At 41.6% G+C, this 18,903-nt stretch overlaps 2 protein-coding genes across 3 annotated transcripts; both read left to right on the top strand.

Moving 5' to 3' along the window:
- Nucleotides 1-1,449: 1,449 nt before the first annotated feature.
- Nucleotides 1,450-11,773, top strand: LOC109481855 (alcohol dehydrogenase-like). Of its 2 annotated transcripts, XM_019784478.1 has the most exons (10): nucleotides 1,450-1,700; nucleotides 3,522-3,603; nucleotides 4,061-4,119; nucleotides 5,449-5,573; nucleotides 6,287-6,447; nucleotides 7,319-7,428; nucleotides 7,833-7,894; nucleotides 8,830-8,956; nucleotides 9,379-9,537; nucleotides 10,638-11,773. In XM_019784478.1, exons 1-10 carry the CDS (start codon nucleotides 1,602-1,604, stop codon nucleotides 10,749-10,751), a joined length of 1,098 nt encoding a protein of 365 aa, XP_019640037.1. In that variant the 5' UTR covers nucleotides 1,450-1,601; the 3' UTR covers nucleotides 10,752-11,773. The 2 variants fall into 2 exon arrangements, with proteins under 2 accessions (XP_019640037.1, XP_019640036.1); XM_019784477.1 differs by lacking the exons at nucleotides 1,450-1,700; nucleotides 3,522-3,603 and having other exon boundaries at nucleotides 4,062-4,119; nucleotides 7,833-7,893; nucleotides 8,832-8,956.
- A 1,395-nt stretch (nucleotides 11,774-13,168) lies between these two features.
- Nucleotides 13,169-17,445, top strand: LOC109481800 (SLIT and NTRK-like protein 1). The gene is made up of 3 exons (XM_019784389.1): nucleotides 13,169-13,914; nucleotides 17,010-17,156; nucleotides 17,383-17,445. The coding sequence occupies exons 1-3, from the start codon at nucleotides 13,498-13,500 to the stop codon at nucleotides 17,443-17,445; spliced, it is 627 nt and encodes a 208-aa protein (XP_019639948.1). The 5' UTR covers nucleotides 13,169-13,497.
- Nucleotides 17,446-18,903: the final 1,458 nt, after the last annotated feature.

The raw sequence follows: 18,903 nt of genomic DNA on the forward strand, positions 1-18,903 counted from the left end.
AGACGGGCTTCATGTCCGTACCGTGGCGACGAGCCTTGTGTTTTTGGTGAAGACATACACCAGGTCTACGTGTCAAATTTAAATCAGTAGTTTCAGTGAAATTTTGTCAAGAACATCTCAAAAGTGAGTGTTAGACGGCGCCATTTCTCCGCGAGTATTAAATGAATGAATATCGATATACTGTACAGGAGTGAATATCGCTATGCTGTAGAGGATAATAAATGAGTGAATATCGCTATACTACCGATAACAATGGAGGAGAAGCTTACCGCTGTGCCACCGGTCCGCTCACCAAGCGGTCAGGCCACCTATTCCATCAAGGTCTAGCTTGGCAATGGCGGGAAAAGTTTGTATGAAACTGATCTATTTTTAGACCACTGGTCTATTTTTGGATCACAATCCTGGTTTGTGATTGGTCCTTGTGGAAAGAGGTGGGGCTTCTGGATAGCAACACTTCGTGATTTGGGTAAGATTCTAATTTACTAATATTTTGCGTACTTACCTTTATGTGCACCCTGTGTAAAAAATATTTCAGCAAAGACACAACAAGATCGAGGACAAGTTATTATAAGTATATGGAGTCTTGTGAGTCCCTTTCTCTTTACGCTTCTCACTTTAAATTAAGTAGAAAAGAAAATTAAAAATACCCATAGGGTTGATGGTTAAAGCGTGAACTTAACATTTCTTGAGGGGTAGTTTAATAGTTATCAAAACGGTTTTAATCACGTGTAAGGCCACACCAAGTAAATTTTATGGATGACGTCCTTTGGAGACCCTAAATCTAATGCGAGAGGGCGAAAAAAAACAAGAAGGGCCCTAAAAAACAAGATGCCTAGATTAGAAATGTACTAAGAGACGACAAATGTTAGGACACAAATTGAATGAGGTGACACAGTGTAACAAGCAAGAAGTCTTTTATTCATCATCAAAACAGCAATAAATCAGGTGGTAGTTGTCGTCAGGCTGTCCTGTTTCTTTCATCACATTTTTGCAGGCCTGCAGAAACAAAGCATAAAATTGCGGCACTGTCGTCACTCTTTGGTCATAGTTACAGGAAGCGGAATTTCTTGTTTTTTTTTCTAGGAACAGGCCAAAATCACCGTAAATAATTTCATCAGGTTGGAAGATACTTAGGGTATAGAATTTTCTCCTTAAAGCTCTGAGGAAGGTGTCTGATAGACATCGAAACGTAAGCAGGTGAGAACCTTACTGGTTGTGTAAGGAGAAAATTCTATACCCTAGGCCAAAATCAATGCGCGTGTGGACGTCATCCATAAAATTTACTTGGTGTGGCCTAATCAAGTGTAATGAGACCGGCCAGTTCATGACTTCGTCGGACCTAGCGCAAAGGATGATGGGAGTCAGCACCCGGAAGTAAACAAGAGGAGAGCTGGTGTTCGTTCCAAGTTGTTAATCTCATAGTCATAGCTGATATAGCGCCCTAACTTTCTAACAAGAAAACGTTATATTGGCAGTCTATTATTTTAAAGAGACCCCAGGAGCCATATGGTGATCTTTTCGGTGTTGCCTCATGGCACAGTACGCCACGGAGTCCAAATTTCTTAATATTTCAAAGCGCAAGATTTAGCGCAAATGCAAAGATGTCTCGCCGAAGTCAGAAGCTGGTTGAGTTCGGGAAACCTCTGGTACTTGTGAGGGAGCCGGTGCCTAGAGCTCCCCCGGGAGGGGCCGTGGTGCAGGTAACTGTAGAGCAGTGTGCATACAACTTACGAGACTGCTGTGCTTTGAATATACATGTAACGTTACTAGAAGTCAAACTTTATTGCGCAACAATATTGTAGCAGGTACATAATGTTACAGCGTTGCTTCAACGTTCTATTCCAAAATAGAATAGAATGCTGCAACGTTCCCCCCTCCCATACAGTACTGCAGTTCATAGCCGTGGCGACTATTGATTCGGGCTTACATTGCATTACCCTCAGCAATAGTCGTGGAAAGATCCATTGGCAGAACTGCACATTTCCCGTTGGCTGCTCGATGCTCCGTTTTTGACCCGGTTTTTTGCTGTCCCGAGCTTCCCTACAATATAACTCCACAATTGGCCGGGTTGCGGATGTTTAGATCAGCCTAAATATTCCACAGCGCGACAGAAAAGTAGTAAAATAGCTAGTCGGCACAAGCTGGCGCCATCTTGGATATAGTCGGGAATGTCCGCTACCGCCGTCGGGAACGCTCGGTAGCGTCACGATTACCGAAGCCCGACCGAAAGCTCTCCGATTATAACCGGAAAGGCTACCGAGCGTTCCCGACGGCGGTAGCGGACATTCCCGACTATATCCAAGATGGCGCCAGCTTGTGCCGACTAGCTATTTTACTACTTTTCTGTCGCGCTGTGGAATATTTAGGCTGATCTAAACATCCGCAACCCGGCCAATTGTGGAGTTATATTGTAGGGAAGCTCGGGACAGCAAAAAACCGGGTCAAAAACGGAGCATCGAGCAGCCAACGGGAAATGTGCAGTTCTGCCAATGGATCTTTCCACGACTATTGCTGAGGGTAATGCAATGTAAGCCCGAATCAATAGTCGCCACGGCTATGCAGTTCAGTAGTACTAAAGTTACATACTAGTAAGTTAAACGATTATATTTTATAACCTAGCATTTATGTTAGCTTAATATTAAATCCGTAATCATTGTATAGTTGTCAGGGCTTGCCAAGTTAAACATATTTTAAGCCTAGCACCTCCTGCCGTATAAATATTTCATACATGTATCTGATACATGGTACCGCAACGGTGAACCTTTGAAACTATTGAACTTTGGACCTTCCCAGTTGTAGTTCAGAGTGTATTAAAATTCAATGCAGCATAATATGTGAAACACTAAGACGATCCAAAAAAATTAATTTTCTGGTCAATTCATTACAAAGTTATAATGTCTAATCAACCCAACTCCAGTGCAAAGAAGTTTCAGGAAGTGTATGTGCCAAAATATGTTGCCTTACAAGCGTGTTTAAAGGCTTGATACACAACTGTCAGCCATATTGTTTACATTTTGGTGGTTTGTGGTGGCACCACAAAATGAGTGTGCCTCGTTTAGGCTGTTTTGTCACCAACCATAAGTGTCAGAAATGTGAGATAATTGCACAAATATGTTAAAAGTAAATTACATTCACATGAATATTTCTTTAAAAAAATAGTCCAGTTTTTTATGAAATATTGTTATATAATTGTTGGAGTACAGGGGATAGGGCAATAATTTGAAGTAGATATGTAAAGCACGTCGGCAGAACATACTGCACCTGCGCGAAACCCGTAATGTATTGTACATAGCACTTTTGGCAGAACGTCTCATATAAGGTCGTATTCGCGAAATTCATATAAGGAAAACATCTCGTCTGCAGTTTACAAATGTTATGTCGGAAAAGATATCCTCTGCAACAGGCAACATTCTAATGCAACGTTGACCAAAAATCCATCGAAAACCGTGAAAATACAGGATTCTGTGCAGGCGCAGTACGTTCTGCCAACGTGCTGATATGTAACATGTTTTCCCTGACAGGTGGCCTTTGCCGGGGTGTGCCACTCAGAAATACATTCTGCAGACGGTCAAGTCCCAGGGCAGGAGCTACCACTAATTTTGGGTAAAACTTTATTGTCGTAAAAGATATTGTTATAACATCTCACGAACAGTCGAACACTAATCATAGTATGGTTGGAATGTTTTCAATACAACTGATAAATATCACAAGCATAAAATTCAACTTGGAGGAATCAAATCTTTAAGATTTAGGGCAGTGCATTGTGCCCCTTTTGTCACCTGTCTGATAGACTACTATCTTTTAATGATTTAGAGTTAAGATTTTCTCGGTCTGAATTCAGATTTTCTTAAAAATTGAAGTGTTTTTTAAGCTCATAACAGAAAATCACAATTATATAACTTCTTGATGACCAGTGGGCATGAGTGTGTTGATCAAAAATTATTCAGTAAAGTAATAGCAAAAATTTGTTTCTGTTGTACTACTAAGTACTAGTACACTGTTAGTGTCTAGAAAAAAGTGCTTCTTTTACAAATACAGGTTGTCTTGTCATTGTCTGCAGGCCACGAAATTTCTGGAACAGTCACAGAGATGGACCCTGCTGTAAGAACCGATGTGAAGGTCAGTATTAGTAATTCTACAACGTTAAATATGCTCTCACAATCACATACACTTTCAACATCCTAAAACACAAGAATGACACAATGTTGCAGCTCTTATTCAGGTCACTGCTGGTCCATTGTGTCAATTATGTATGATTTTGTTTTTCTTTAACTATTATCATAATGTTACAACTTACAATGCTTGTCAATCATTTTGGCATTTTACACCTTTAAGGCCACACCATCTTAATTTTATGGAAGACATCTGCATGCGCATTGATTTTCGTCTGTCCACACGTCCACCATGGCTCTGGCCTTGGTAGTCCATGGTAGTTAGCCGATGGTAACTCTGGAGGATGGCACCCAGGCTACTGGGGCCAATTCATAGATACCACAAAAAGCCAGCATGTGCGCATGCCAGCTTGTCGTATATGTCGCTATGTACTGCTGCAAATCCACAATACCAGCTTTGTATTCCAGTGTGGTTCAGTATGGTAACAATTTTTATTTTTGGCCGCAATATTTTTTATTCGCCCACGCACACTAGTTTGGGGGTCTTCAGAAGATGTCATCTATAAAATTAAGTTGGTATGGTCTAAACCTTTGCCAACAGCATGCTGCCCTAATGGATGACTAAGCTACTAGTATGGGAGAGAGTGAGAGTGGGTGAGTGAGTAAATAATCACTAAATGCATGGGTACAGCAAATCCACAAACACTTAGAAATATGCCAAATTATCAGAAATACCTGCACAGCTCCAATTTTTGCTGCACTAACCTGCATAAACCCAGTACATGGACCAGTGCAGGTTAGATGCAGGTAGACATCAGAAATACCTGCACAGCTCCAATTTTACCTGCACTAACCTGCACTAACCTGCATATACCCAGTACATGGACCAGTGCAGGTTAGGTGCAGGTAGACATCAGAAATACCTGTGCCGCACAGCTCCAATTTTACCTGCAATAACCTGCATATACCCAGTACATGGACCAGTGCAGGTTAGGTGCAGGTAGACATCAGAAATACCTGCACAGCTCCAATTTTACCTGCACTAACCTGCATATACCCAGTACATGGACCAGTGCAGGTTAGGTGCAGGTAGACATCAGAAATACCTGATCAATATGAGCAGTTCCAGTATTACCTGCATGTACTTTTATATGCAGGTTGGATTTTGAGCCCATATACCCTTTAGCAAAGAATTTTTACTATACCTGCAGATCATATGAATTTATATGTTATTTTGCATTGTCACAATGTAGGAGAACGTTGTATTGTCACTATGTAGAAGGGCTATTAATAGTATTTTTCACAGTTGAATTGTTGCATGTTTGTGCCCTGTTAGGTAGGTGACAGGGTGGTGGTGTACAGTATGGGAGGGTGCTCGGCATGTAGCAGGTGTGCAGAAGGAAACCCCCTGGACTGTCTGAACTATGTCAGGAACTCAAATGGAGCTTTCATAGATGGAGGGTGAGTGAGGAAGTTTGTCTTACGCTGAAAGCTTGATATATAGTTTTGAAGTTATTAAATTGTTAGTTCACAACATTGGTGTCCTTGAATCTCAACCACTATTTACATGCAAACACACCTGTCCTTGATACAGAACAATGAACACCATCCACACACACACACACACACACACACACACACACACACACACACATACCTGTCCATGGTGTTGAACACCATCCACACACAGAATACCCATCCTAGGTGCCGAACACTATCCACACACAGACATACCTGTCCTTGGTACTGAACACTACTCACACACACAAAAACACTGCCTTTGGTGCTTAACACCATCCACAGACACTACTGTCCTTGGTACTGAACACTATCCACACAAACACTACTGTCCTTGATGCTGAACACAATCCACAGACACATAATACCTGCCCTTGGGGCTGAAAACCATCCATACACAGACAAACCTGTCCTTGGTGCTGAACAACATCCATGCACAAACAAATCATACTTGTCCTTTATATTTTGAACTCTATCCTAAGGCTTGTCTTTGACACTACAGATTTTAGACAGCAGACAGATATTTGACTGCTGATCAAAAATGTTTCTATTCAAATAAGCTTCCTACAAAATGGAATTAAATTAACAAGAAAGTCTTACATCATCCATACAACTGATTTGTAACAGATATCATGAATACAAACTTTTCATTCCAGCTTCTCTGATTATGTTGTTTGCCCTGATGCCAAGCTGCTACTGAAGGTACCAGACTCCTTATCCATGGACACAGCCTGTCTGCTCCCCTGCTCAGGGTTAACCGCCTACAATGCTGTGACCAAGATTGTGCCCACTGTGTCTGACTTTGCAAGGCACTCAGGTACAGTGTTTTAATAAAGCTTAACCTTCTCCATACTCTCTTAGCCCAAAGTCAACAGAGTATAGTAACCAGTTGACTACATCTGGATGTATCTGTATCTATGTAGCCAGTATAATATAAACGACCCTTTAGCATAACACACCGGCTTCGCAAGCACACGGCACGGTGGCAGCTGGCTAACTGTAAACATTGTTTAAAGCTATCTAAAGTAAAGATATGCCACTACTGTACTTGGTAACAGCAAGTGATGTTTAAAACATAGCAAAGGGGTGGTACACATATCCATTTCTGTAGCCCCTGAACCACACAATTGTGCAAGCACTACAGCAGGGGGCTAGGCCACTGGTAGTGTTGTGTGTTTGACCTTACCATACTCTTTCTCATAGATACTGAGTGCTAAACAGAGAAAGTAGTATGTACCATTTTTAAATTATTTGGTGTGACCTGGCAGGGGTTTGAATTCACAATCTCTTGGTTACAAAACGAGCACTGTACTCAATTGTGTAAAAGTGTGATCTGATTTGTATTGTACACATAAGTGTGTTAAAGGTTAATTGAACTGATAAAGCTTGATACAGTATAATTTTATGCATTCACTTTCATAGTGGTTTTATTTTGAGATTTTTGCTAAACGGAAAATCATGATATGGGAATATGTGTTTTGTAATACTTATTGTACTGCAGCTGCTTTAACATTATTTTTGCAAACCTTAAATTTATACATAGTGAAAACCTTCAACCCCTTTCCTCATACCCAAAAATGATGTCACCATGATTGTAAATGATTGTATTTACAGCAGTTTTTTGGTGGTGCTAAGGATTCAAAAGTATACTCCTCCTGTTTATAAACATTGATTCTTTTCTGTTCCAGACAACTGTGCTGTACTCCTAGTAGGTGCAGGTGGCCTCGGTCTGTGGGCTGTTCAGATTGCCAAACAACTGCTGCCCTCTAATGTGCGTTTGGTGTGTGCTGATGTTGATGTAAGTTGCCTGCATGTGTTTTTCTGTTCTTGTTGTTACCAGCCCCAAAGTCTGAACTACTGAAGCTTTGTTCGAAGATTGAGTAATTTAGGTTTTTACAAGAATTGTTGCATTTTTGTGTACATGTAATTAATATCCAGAAAGTGCATTTTTTTCTAGACCATATTATGCTTTTGATCATAATCTAGATTACCTAATATGCATCGAAAGCCTTTGGAATGAGTATATATAATAACAACGACAATATATTAAGTTTAAAGTTAAAACTTTTGGTCCAACACAAAAAATTCTCTCACCTAGAACAATCAATCAATCTATCAATATATCTATCAATCAACCAATCAATCAATCAACCAACCAATCAATCAATCAATATTTTGGTCTGTATCTATATTGACCTGTAGGTTGACAAACTGGCTTCTGCCAAATATGCAGGTTGTGATGTGACTGTACACTGGGGAAAGGGTAAGTAGAGACAATTTTGTAGACAATCAATATGTTAAATTTCACTGTACATATTTTTAAGCCTTCAGTTTGATAAAGCTGAAGAAACCAGCAGAAGGAAATTTGTTTTGAATAAAGAAATTACAGATGGGGTCATGGCTGCATGGTGCATTATCCAATATATGGGGAGAGACAATTGCCAATAAAAACAGTAAATACGTTACTAAGGCCACACCAATTTAATTTGTTGGTTCTCGGATTTGCCTCTTCGTTTTTTTCTGATTTGCAAAAAAAAAAAAAAAAATTTGATTCTGGTCCTGAATCAACTGAAAAATGCTCATGTTTTGCCCCCAACAGTTGAGGAAAGTCCTTTTCTTCCTAGTTGTTACAGTTTTCCCATCTATCATTGCAGTGGTTTAATTAAAAGTTCAAAATTCAATGTTTAAATTTTAACCCAGCCTTTTGTGTTGACTTCATGGCTCATTCCATAGCATTTAAGCCTATAATAGGATGCCTAGACCTGTTTTTATTTATTTATTTTTTTTCGCCCTGTCGCTTCATATTTTTTCTGAAAAAATCCGAGAACCAACAAATTAAATTGGTGTGGCCTAAATACCACAAAACATAGATTACGCACTATTGTGACTGCGAGACCCATCAATAAGCCTCTCATTTTAGTTCTTATTCCAAAAAAGGTCCACACATGCATCAATTGGTGTACAAGATAGGTGTCATCATCTTAATCTGGTAGCCTGGGTGTCATCCTCTGTAGCTACCACTGGCTTTCTATTGTCAATAGTTGACATGGAGCATGGAGGATGGCACCCAGACCCGAGTCTCAGAGGTCTTTAATTTTAGACCAGGCGAAAGTCAATCCACGGTCAGATGTCATCCCTAAAATAAAATCAGCATGGTCTAATATGTTCTACATATTAACTTTTCTTTCAAATACTTTCCAGGCTCTGAACGCTCCTTGCTTGCTGCTACCAGAGAAGCCTGTGGGACATCCCAGTCTGCTGTAGCAGCCATTGACTTCGTCAACTTGCCTGAAACGTTTAAACGTGTGGAAAGGGTTCTTTCTATGGTAGGCTGTTGGACAGCATAAGGATAGGGATATTTTAGCAATGAAAAAATATCGAAAGCCAAAGTATTATTTGCGCCAAATGTGGGACATGTCTTTAAATTAATAGTATAGAATATAACCATCCTTAAGTGGTGTCCTCTTGACATAAAATAAATATTTGTCTTGTATTTCAGTAGGTTCAAAATTGTTTCAACCATGATCTTCCAATACTGCAAAAACCTCGTCCTTTTCAGACAATAATTTTATATCACCGCAAAATAAAACCACAGCCACAGCAAAAGTTAAAATGCATTTCCAGCATTTCCTACACTGTAAGTAACAAGATGCTCATGCTTAAATGGTAATGGACTGAATACTGGATATACCATTTGTGACGTACAAACTGTATTATAGCATAGTTTAACACACTGTTTCATCCCCAGGGTGGCATACACGTCATGGTTGGCATCATGGCAAAGCCTGGAGTTCTGGGCACCATCCCTCTGACTCCCTTTGTGTTGATGAAGCACACCCTGACTTCAGTGGCAGTGGGGAGTGTGCAGCAGCTCAGGGAAGTCATGGCTCTCGTGGCAAGGGGGAAGGTTAGTAAGAACATAACATGTCAAAACTTTTGGTCCAACACAAAAAATTCTCTCACCTAGAGCTTTCGACCAGTCACTCTGGTCTTCCTCAGTACACTGACCCAGTGAAAGCTGGTCAAAAGCTCTAGGTGAGAGAATTTTTTGTGTTGGACTAAAAGTTTTAACTTTAAACATGTAACTACCAACACAGATGAACTTTCATAATAGTATAAGAACATGACATATATGCTGGGCAGATGTCACTATTGCATTGCACAGTGGAGTACTCTAAGTTAATATCTTTGAAAATCATTTTTTTCTTTAAAATTTTGGTCCTGTTTGAAGACTTGAAGGCTTGAAAGAGCAGGTAGGGTCTAAACTTTTCTGTTAAGTGGGCATAATAACCTGAGTGATGAGGTCTTACTTGCCCAGAGCAGATGGAAGAATGAGAGAATTAGCTCAAAAGTAGGGTTTGTTTACTGTTGTCAGAGTTTAAGTTTCCTTTCAGAATCTATATTTTGGAGACAACTTTGTGGTTCTCTGGTGCAGAAGAATATCTGTGGATGACAAAATTTGTACTTTCAAGAGGAGTTGTTTCTTTGTAAAAACATCATGTATTAGAAGATTATATGACCAAACGTTAAACAGTACTGTCTGTTGTGTAATTGTCATATAATCACAAAGTAAAGACATTCTTGGGACAGTCATGCATGTGTCTTAAAAAAAATTTAGCCATCTTGAAAATAAGCAACATAAAAAGGCCATCTTAGATCTTTCTTGATGTTGGTTTTGTTCCAGCCTGCCTGAAAACAAAGTCAAAGCATCATCAGTCGCTTGACAACCTACCATAAAGTTGACCATGCCATAAAGGACATGTACCTTGTGTTTACTATTTGTATGCTCTGTTAAACCTTATGCTTAGTACAACACTCAAGAGACAGGGAAAACAGACATTAAGAACCTGATAGTGAGTGATTGCTTACAAGACATTATATGATATAAGCCTACATTTGTAACTGTACAGAAATTAGGTCTAGAGATGTGAATTATATCCTAAGATGCCCATTGGATGGAAATTTTCTTGCTAAAATCGTAATACACAGCTGACGTTCCTTTTTTAGATAAAGCCACCGCCAATTTCCCATCATCCCCTGGAGAGTGCGTGGGATGTCATGCAAAGGCTGAAGGCTGGAAAGGTCAAAGGTCGTGCTGTCCTGAAGCTGGCAAAGTTGTGATGAAGTGTCAGCTCAGGATAATGAAATAAAATTGATGAAAAAAAGCAGTACCCTAATTAAGCGAGCCACCAGTACTGATATTTTACTGTCAGCAACTGATCAGTTACTAACAGTCTCTTTTCAGTAACATATTAGTATGATAGCTAAAAATGACCTTGCAATGATAAGCAGCATCTGATGCCCTGAGCAGAATGTCATTTATGTCCTTCTCTTGCCCTCCTATTTAGTGTCTTTCAGTGCATTTTCTACTGAAAAAGTCAAGGTGCATATTTTCTTGTAGAGCTAAATTTTATTGATTATCCTGTCTAACCATGTATACATGTATGAATGTGCACGTGTTTAAGTAAGAATTAATAAATCAGACCATATGCAAACTTGGTAAACATTATGCATTTGCTTTGCAAATGTTACCTTTCTAGTTACAAATTGTTCGCGTTGACACACTGATCATGACTCCACTCAGTGTAAGTTGTGGCTGGATGGGAGAATATTTTTGAATTAGCGTCTCGGTTATAGAATGACATATATTTGAGTCTAATATGTTATCTAGTGCCAGTTGAGGTGCATATGTGCGCATTACATTCTCAACTGTACTGGAAGGTTGCGGATATAAGAGAGGGGACTGCCTAGACTTGTTATCAGGACAACTAACACCTAACCTTTACATCAACGAAGGATTAAATCCGGTCTTATGCCTCTTAAAGCCACACCTTTTCTGTATTTTATCCTGCAATATTTGATGTTACCTTTGACATCGAAATGAAACGAAACGAAAGGACATATATTTGAGTCTGTTATCTAGTGCCAGCTGAGGTGCATATGTGTGCACTACATTCTAAACTGTACTGGAAAGTGAAGTAAATAAGAGAGTGGGCTTCCTAGACTAGTTAACAGGAGAAGTACCGCCTAACCTTTACATCAAAGAAAAATGTAATCCGGTCTTATGCCCCTTATATTATAGCCACACCTTTTGTGCATTTTATCCTGCAATATTTGATGTTATCTTTGACATCGAAATGAAACGGAACAATATATCAGTTGTCCCAGTATCTGGGCAATGTGCAAGATATATATTTTGAGGAAACTTTATCATAACGTAAAAAATTTTATAACCCGAATAATGCAGGGATTTGGGCATTTTTTTCTCAGCGCATGTCTGTTTTCTATTCTTTCTGAGAATATCTGAAGTCGTCAAAAGTTTTTTTTTTTTTGTATTTTTTACGGAGACATTTACGTAGCCTTTTTTCAGCATTTCAATCTTATGAAAACTTTTATCAGTAATCCTCAGATTGCTTTGGTCCAGATGGGAATGGGACCTTCCAAGTTCCTTTCATTATTCAAGGTAGTGTTTACAAAAATCTTCATAGTCAGTTCGTGGGTGTAGAAACAGCTACCTACCCGTACTCGGAATAAAAGTTCAATTTGGCTACCTTCTCTGAGAAAAGAAGACGTAAAGACGACAACAAAGTTTCATTTTTTTTTTATCTAAGCTGAATGAAAGATAGACACAAAGCAACAGAAAAGAAAGGCAGGAAAAGGTTGAGCTTATGTGGCATAAGTACGGATTTGAACATCCTTTGATGTGCAACGTGTCGAAGTACTTTTATTGTTAACTAGTCTGGACCGCCCAGTATCAATACCCTTCACCTACCTCTGCAGTTGAGGATTGGTGGTAGACGGATAGGAGGTATTTGGTGGAGTTGCCGTGTACTGCTCTACGTACGTGTACCAAGTCAGCGGGTACCACTTTTTATTTTATCCTGGACTCCTGGCTGATGAAGGTTGAACAAATGTCACAGAATATGGTATGCCAAATAATCTACACTTCAAATCTATTTCTTTACATTTTCGTTTTATTTTGGCATTCTACGACATTGGTATCGTTTTTAAATATTCTTTTTGCAACTTACGGTATATATTTGCTCATTTTGCAACTGTTTTGTACGATTTGCAGCATGGTTGAAAATTGGATTTTTTTAAACATCCCAAAATTCATGCGCGAGCGGATGTCATCCATATAATCAAATCAACATGGCCTTATCAGAAAACAAAATGCTGATGGGTAGAACTCAGATTGTACCCGTCACATTGTCGGTCCTATACTTGATTGTTTTGAAATTATTATATTGCAGAAACGAGTTTATCCCAAAGCATATCCTATGATGGCAAAAATATAGTTTTGCATATTTTGATTTGCAGTAGGGCTATATTACATCTATGTTTTTCAACAAACACCTCCATTGCCAAACCACACCTAGACGCAGCATCACAGCTATTATTTTAGTCCTAAAAGACAATGTAGGAAACTCCAGCTTATAATTGCATACACTTGACTTTTCACACACAGAAAATGTTCTGCAGATTGTTCAGCCTTCTGGTTCTTCTGCTGAATCTGTTGGTCTTGATGGGAAGCGGTTATAGAACCGCGTCCACGGTCTGTTCTTACTGTGCCCATTCCAATGACTGTCGTGACAAAGGCCTCAAGAGGGTTCCACCAGACCTACCCACAAGTGTCGATTGCCTGAGGTGTAACAAAAACGCCATCGTATCCATAACTCAGTCTGACTTCTCCAGGTACACGCAGTTAAAAGTGATTGATTTGTCTTATAATAAACTAACCGTTATTCAGAATGGAACGTTCAGAAACCATCCCCAGCTTTATTGTTTGGAAATACTTGCAAACCAAATAACTGATATTAAACATGCCGCATTTTCAGATCTACCAAAGCTTTATAAATTAGCCCTGATGGTTAACAAAATAGCAAACATTCAACATGACTCATTTTTAAACCTACCCGAGCTGGAGCATTTGTACCTAGGATATAACGAGATAACAAGTATCAAAAAGGGCACATTCTCAAATCTACCCCAACTTTTTAATTTGGGCTTGTTCAATAACAAGATATCTAATATTGAACACGGTTCATTTTGGAATTTACCCAAGCTTGCCGGGCTGCAGCTTTATAATAACCGGATAAATAATATTAAACCTGGTACATTTGCAAACTTACCAAATCTACAACTTTTGGATCTGAAAAACAACAAAATCAGTATCGTTCAGGGTGGAACATTTTCAAATCTGCCGAAACTGAAGAAACTGTTTCTAAACAATAATCAAATCACGATTCTGTCAGAATATAATGAGCTGATGTCGATTGCAAATGTATACCTTGAGAACAACCCATGGCAGTCATCATCATCATAGCTTGTCGCTATTTCTCTCAGCAAAAGTCCGAGCAGCTTCACTGGCCTCCTGGAGGTCTGAGTCTGTGCAGGTCGGCGAGAGTCTGCAGTTTCTCATCAGGTGTTGTAGGGTTTGGGGGTCCTCGCCACAGCTGCAGGCTGCACTGTTTGACTTTCCCCACCGTAGCAGGTTGTCAGCTGTCCTTGCAACCTTCGCCCTTGCCCGGTTCAGGGCGACCCAAGACCTTCTAGGCATGTCAGCCCCTGGAGGCAGGGACTCGCTGGGGGGTGGGAGTGCCCTGTTGTTGTTCGGGTCATTTCTCTTCCACAGATCGGCCCTGAGGGACTCTGGTGTCTTCCCCTCGAGGCCTTGGACAGTCATGAAGCTCCGGCGGGACCTCAGTCGCCGGGGTGTCTCCTGGTGCCCGTGTAGAGGGTGTCTTGGGTCGTTCTGTTGTTTTTCCCGCTCTGTCCTTGCTTGGACATCTCTTCGGATGCCAGGAGGGCAGATTCCTGCCAGTATGTACAGGGCTGACAGGGGGGTAGCCTTCAGGTTGCCTGTGATGGTACGACAGGCTCTGTTCAGTTCCACGTCGACCTTGTGGGCATGGGGTGACCTCTCCCATACTGCGGCGCAGTACTCAGCAGTGGAATAGCATAGGGCCAGCGCTGTCTGCTTGAGAGTGTTTGGGTCTGCTCCCCAGCTGGAGTTAGCGAGGTTGGACAGAAGGTTATTGCGAGAAGATACCTTCTTCCTGAGCTTGTTGACGTGTTCTTTAAAGGACAGGGTCCTGTCTAGGGTTACACCGAGGTACACCGGGTGGGGCGTGTTTTCAAGTTCTTCCCCTTCCCACACAATCCTGAGCTTTCTTGATGCAGCGTGGTTGTTTAAGTGAAATGCACAGACCTGGGTCTTCCCTGGGTTGGCATTCAGGAACCAGGATTTGTAGTACCCCGAGAGGGTCTTCAGGGCATCTGTGAGGCGCTTCTCGATGGTTGGGAAGCTTTTTGCCTGTGTGGCCAGGCAAAGATCATCTGCGTAGATGAACCGTCTAATGTTGTTGAAGGTAGGCTGATCATTTGTGTAGATATTGAACAGCATTGGGGCTAATACTGATCCTTGGGGGAGGCCATTCTTCTGAGCTCTCCACCGGCTGCGCTTGCCATCCAGTTCGACGAAAAATCGTCGGTTTGTTAGGAGTGACTCAATAATGCGGACTACTCTGACATTCTTGATCATGCGGGCTGCTTTGGTTAGTAGGGCTCGGTGGTTTACAGTGTCGTATGCAGCCGTGAGGTCAACAAATACAGCACTTGTTACCAGCCTCGCTTCAAAGCCGTCCTCAATGAACTGCGTGAGATTCAGCACTTGTCCGCAGTATGACCGCCCTTCTCTAAACCCGCACTGGTCAGGGGTTAGGTGCTTCTCAACTGTGGGCTTGATGCGGGTCATGATCAGACGTTCATACAGCTTGTACAATATACATAAGAGCGATATTGGTCGGTAGCTTTTGGGAAGGTTTGGATCTTTGTTTGGCTTCAACAGAGCTATAACCTTTGTGTGTCGCCAGATCTTTGGTAGTTGTGTGCCGTTGGCACAGTTGTTGAACAACGCTACCAGCCAGTCAAGGGACTTACTACCAAAGTGCTTGATCATCTCGGAGCTGATTCCGTCTAGTCCTGGTGCTTTACCAAGCTTGAGATGTTTCAGGCCATCAAGAAGCTCTTCGTGGGAGAGAGGTAAGAACATTTCGTCGCTCTCCTCGAGGATGCGGCTCATCTCCTCTTTCATCTTTTTCACATAGCCGCGCTCCTTGTTCAGAGGTTTCCCATTGTCTAGTAACTGTTTGGCAACTTGGTTTGGAGTCACTGCTGAGATGCGTTGGTCTGGTTCCTTGTCGGAGTTGAGCTTTTTGATGGTCTTCCAGGCCTTCTTACTATTATGAGTCATGTCCAGTCCGTCGATGGTTTCTTGCCACCGTTCCCTTCTTGCGTCGCTGAGAGATGCAAGTACGTTTTCGCCAAGCTCAATAGTTTCCTCAGCAAATGGGTTACTTTCGTAGGCGTTTGTGTATCTGGTGTACATTTCTTTGCTGGATTCAGTCAGGCCAGGAATATACTGCTTTCTGCAGCCACGGGGAATGTTGTTTTTTGCGGTTTTCCATACCAGTTGGCGGAAGGATACGTAGCCCTCAGGGGTTGGGTCTATGTCTTCTATTCCTGCTTCCAGCTCCTCTGTGAAAGCTTCCCAATTAGCCTTACGGTAGTTGAATCTTGGCTGAGGCTTCCTGTTCGTGGTAGGGTTGATGACAGGAGTAAGATGCACAGTGATGGGTCTGTGTTGGGACTTGGGTATAGGATTGCTGACTGACCGTTGGAAGTTCTGGCGGTATCGAGATGATACAAAAGCCAGGTCTGGATTGTATCCTCGGCGCCAGCGAGCACTGTGAAAGGATGGTTTGTCCTTGGCTCTATTTAAGAGTACCAGGTCCGTGTCCGAAGCCCACTCTTCGACGAGTTCACCATCCTTATTGGTGGTGCTGTAGCCCCAGCTGGTGCTGTGGCTGTTGAAGTCGCCGATGACCAGGTGTACGCCATCGTTAACAGGGAGGTCTTGGGGCCACTTGAACGGGACATTGGGGGGCTTGTAGACGCTTGTGATGGTTAGCTTGTCAGTTTTGACTCTTAGTATTTTCCAGTCCATTGGCAGAGTGATCAGAGCTGCCCTTTACAATGGTTTTGTCTCGATGTAGATGGCGCTTCCATGGACAGGGCTGCCATGGAATGTCACAAGGTTCATGCCTGGGATCTTCAAGGGCGCAGTTGTCTTGTGTGTTTCTTGAAGGCACAGAACATCGGTATCCAGTTCAGCGAGCAAATCTTTCTTTGCCGCTGATAGGCCTTCAGTGTTGAAGCTTGTTATGTCGAACTTCATCCTTGGGGCCGAGGGGCTATCCTTTTACCACCACCGAAGGATGTAGAGGTTGAGAGAAATAAGCGAGGTGTAGCAATTGGTCTCCGCAAGCGGATTAACAGGGGCACCACGTGAAGGTTTGCTACTCGCCCCCATGGCAGTGTGACTGTAGGATGCTCCCCTTCAGACAAAAGATGGTTGGAAAAGTTTTTGTGGACCACATCATATGTGAAAAGCCCAGTCGTTTTTTAAGGCGAAAGCTTAAAGATATAAACCCCGATGATCTGATATGTGACAAACCACAAATAGTAACGTTCAAGATGACAAATGGAAACAGGCCAGTGTTACAGGGGGAGACACTCTCTCTAAAGTGTGACGTTTCGGGAATTCCGTCTTCAGACATCACAGTCACTCTCCCTTCTGGGAGGAATGTAACTGTTGAGTCAGTTGGGAGAGTGACTGTGGAGGCGAATGGTACAGTCATCATACAGGACATTGCCGCTACAGATTCTGGTCTGTACGTCTGTTTGGCAGCGAGTTCTGGTGGCTCCACGTCTGCCAACCTGTCTATCTACGTACAAGGACCATCATCTGTAAGCCCCACGTCAATTCACGTACAAGAAGCAGCATCTGTAAGCCCCGCAAAATCCTTTAGATTTGTACGTGGCAATGTTGCTGACAAAGCAAAGTTTTACCTTTATGGTGGTATTGGGGCTGCAGGGGCATGCCTGGCATGTTATATTGTCATTGAAATGTGCCATAAGCGACGTATCAAGAAGCAGCGTCCTCTACCATCAGTATCCTCTGCAATTTTCAACAATGTAGGAACAGTTGTGACATTGCCCAAAAGTAACTATGGGTTAGGGGGACAGGGGGTACATTTCAGCACAGGGACATCCCGACTGGCAGATAGAATTGCAACAAGCACTAAAAATTTAGATGGTCAGGGCAGGTCCCCAACCCTAGGAACAGGGGCTTTGTCTGGGGATCAAAATCAAATTTATGAAAATGACGATGAAGCAGATTTAAATGTTGATTCCTTATATGAAAATGACAATGAAGTGGTTGGTACTGTGTTTGTACATTTGTATGAAAATTACAACGTGCCAGTTGCTCCTACATCTGGGTTACACATAAATGAGTATGAAAATGATGATGAATTAGCATCGCCAATCTCGTCCGCATCTGGTTCACACATAAACCCATATGAAAATGACAATGAGGATGAGCCAGTTGCTACTGTATCTGGCTTACAAATGAATATGTATGAGAATGACAGTAAAGTAGAGGAAGGTGGTACTGTACCTGTAAACGTGTATGAAAATGACAATGAAGTAGAGGAAGTTGGTACTGCATCTGTTAATGTGTATGAAAATGACAATGAAGTAGAGGAAGTTGGTACTGCATCTGTTAATGTATATGAAAATGACAATGAAGATGAGGAAGTTGTTAATGTACCTGTAAATGTGTATGAAAATGACGAAGAATTAGAGTGCGATGATACTGCACCTAGAAATGTGTATAAAAATGACAATGAAGATGTGATGATTTCTCATACATCTGGGTCACACATAAATGTCTATGAAAATGACCATGAATTAGTGTCACCTGATCCCGGATCTGAACTGCACGGAAACGAGTATGAAAATGATGATGAGGATGTAGCATCTATTCACTGTGTAGCTGTGCAACATTCATACGTGTATGAAAATGATGACGAAGTATTCATTGAGTCTGTAGTTCAAGAGCAAACCGATGTACATGAAAATGGTCATGAGGAATTAGCATCTACATTTGTGCTTGAGAATGACCGTGGCAGAATGATGTGTAATGATGTTGAAGAGGGGACTGACGTTGATGAGTATGACAGCGACGATGAGAAAGCAAAATACGCCTCTTCTAAGTCTGTTTATGACAATGAAACTAAGAAAGCAGCCTCTGCTACTGTTCAGCCTTTGTATAAGAATAACACATCTGTAGAAGGGACTTCCACGTTAATCTATGGGAAAGACACGGACGAAACAGCTACAGCTGCTAACCTGTATGTGACCACTA

Source organism: Branchiostoma belcheri, unplaced genomic scaffold (assembly GCF_001625305.1).
Source record: "Branchiostoma belcheri isolate BF01 breed outbred unplaced genomic scaffold, Haploidv18h27 scaffold58, whole genome shotgun sequence".
Taxonomy (NCBI): domain Eukaryota; kingdom Metazoa; phylum Chordata; class Leptocardii; order Amphioxiformes; family Branchiostomatidae; genus Branchiostoma; species Branchiostoma belcheri.

Coding starts and splice junctions, on each gene's coding strand:
- LOC109481800 (XM_019784389.1), top strand. CDS start 13,498: ATGGTTAACAAAATAGCAAACATTCAACATGACTCATTTTTAAACCTA. Junction 13,915..17,009: donor AGCTGATGTCGATTGCAAAT/GTATACCTTGAG, acceptor CCCCCATGGCAG/TGTGACTGTAGGATGCTCCC. Junction 17,157..17,382: donor TATGTGACAAACCACAAATA/GTAACGTTCAAG, acceptor TCTGTTTGGCAG/CGAGTTCTGGTGGCTCCACG.
- LOC109481855 (XM_019784478.1), top strand. CDS start 1,602: ATGTCTCGCCGAAGTCAGAAGCTGGTTGAGTTCGGGAAACCTCTGGTA. Junction 7,895..8,829: donor ACTGTACACTGGGGAAAGGG/TAAGTAGAGACA, acceptor CAAATACTTTCC/AGGCTCTGAACGCTCCTTGC. Junction 9,538..10,637: donor CTCTCGTGGCAAGGGGGAAG/GTTAGTAAGAAC, acceptor TTCCTTTTTTAG/ATAAAGCCACCGCCAATTTC.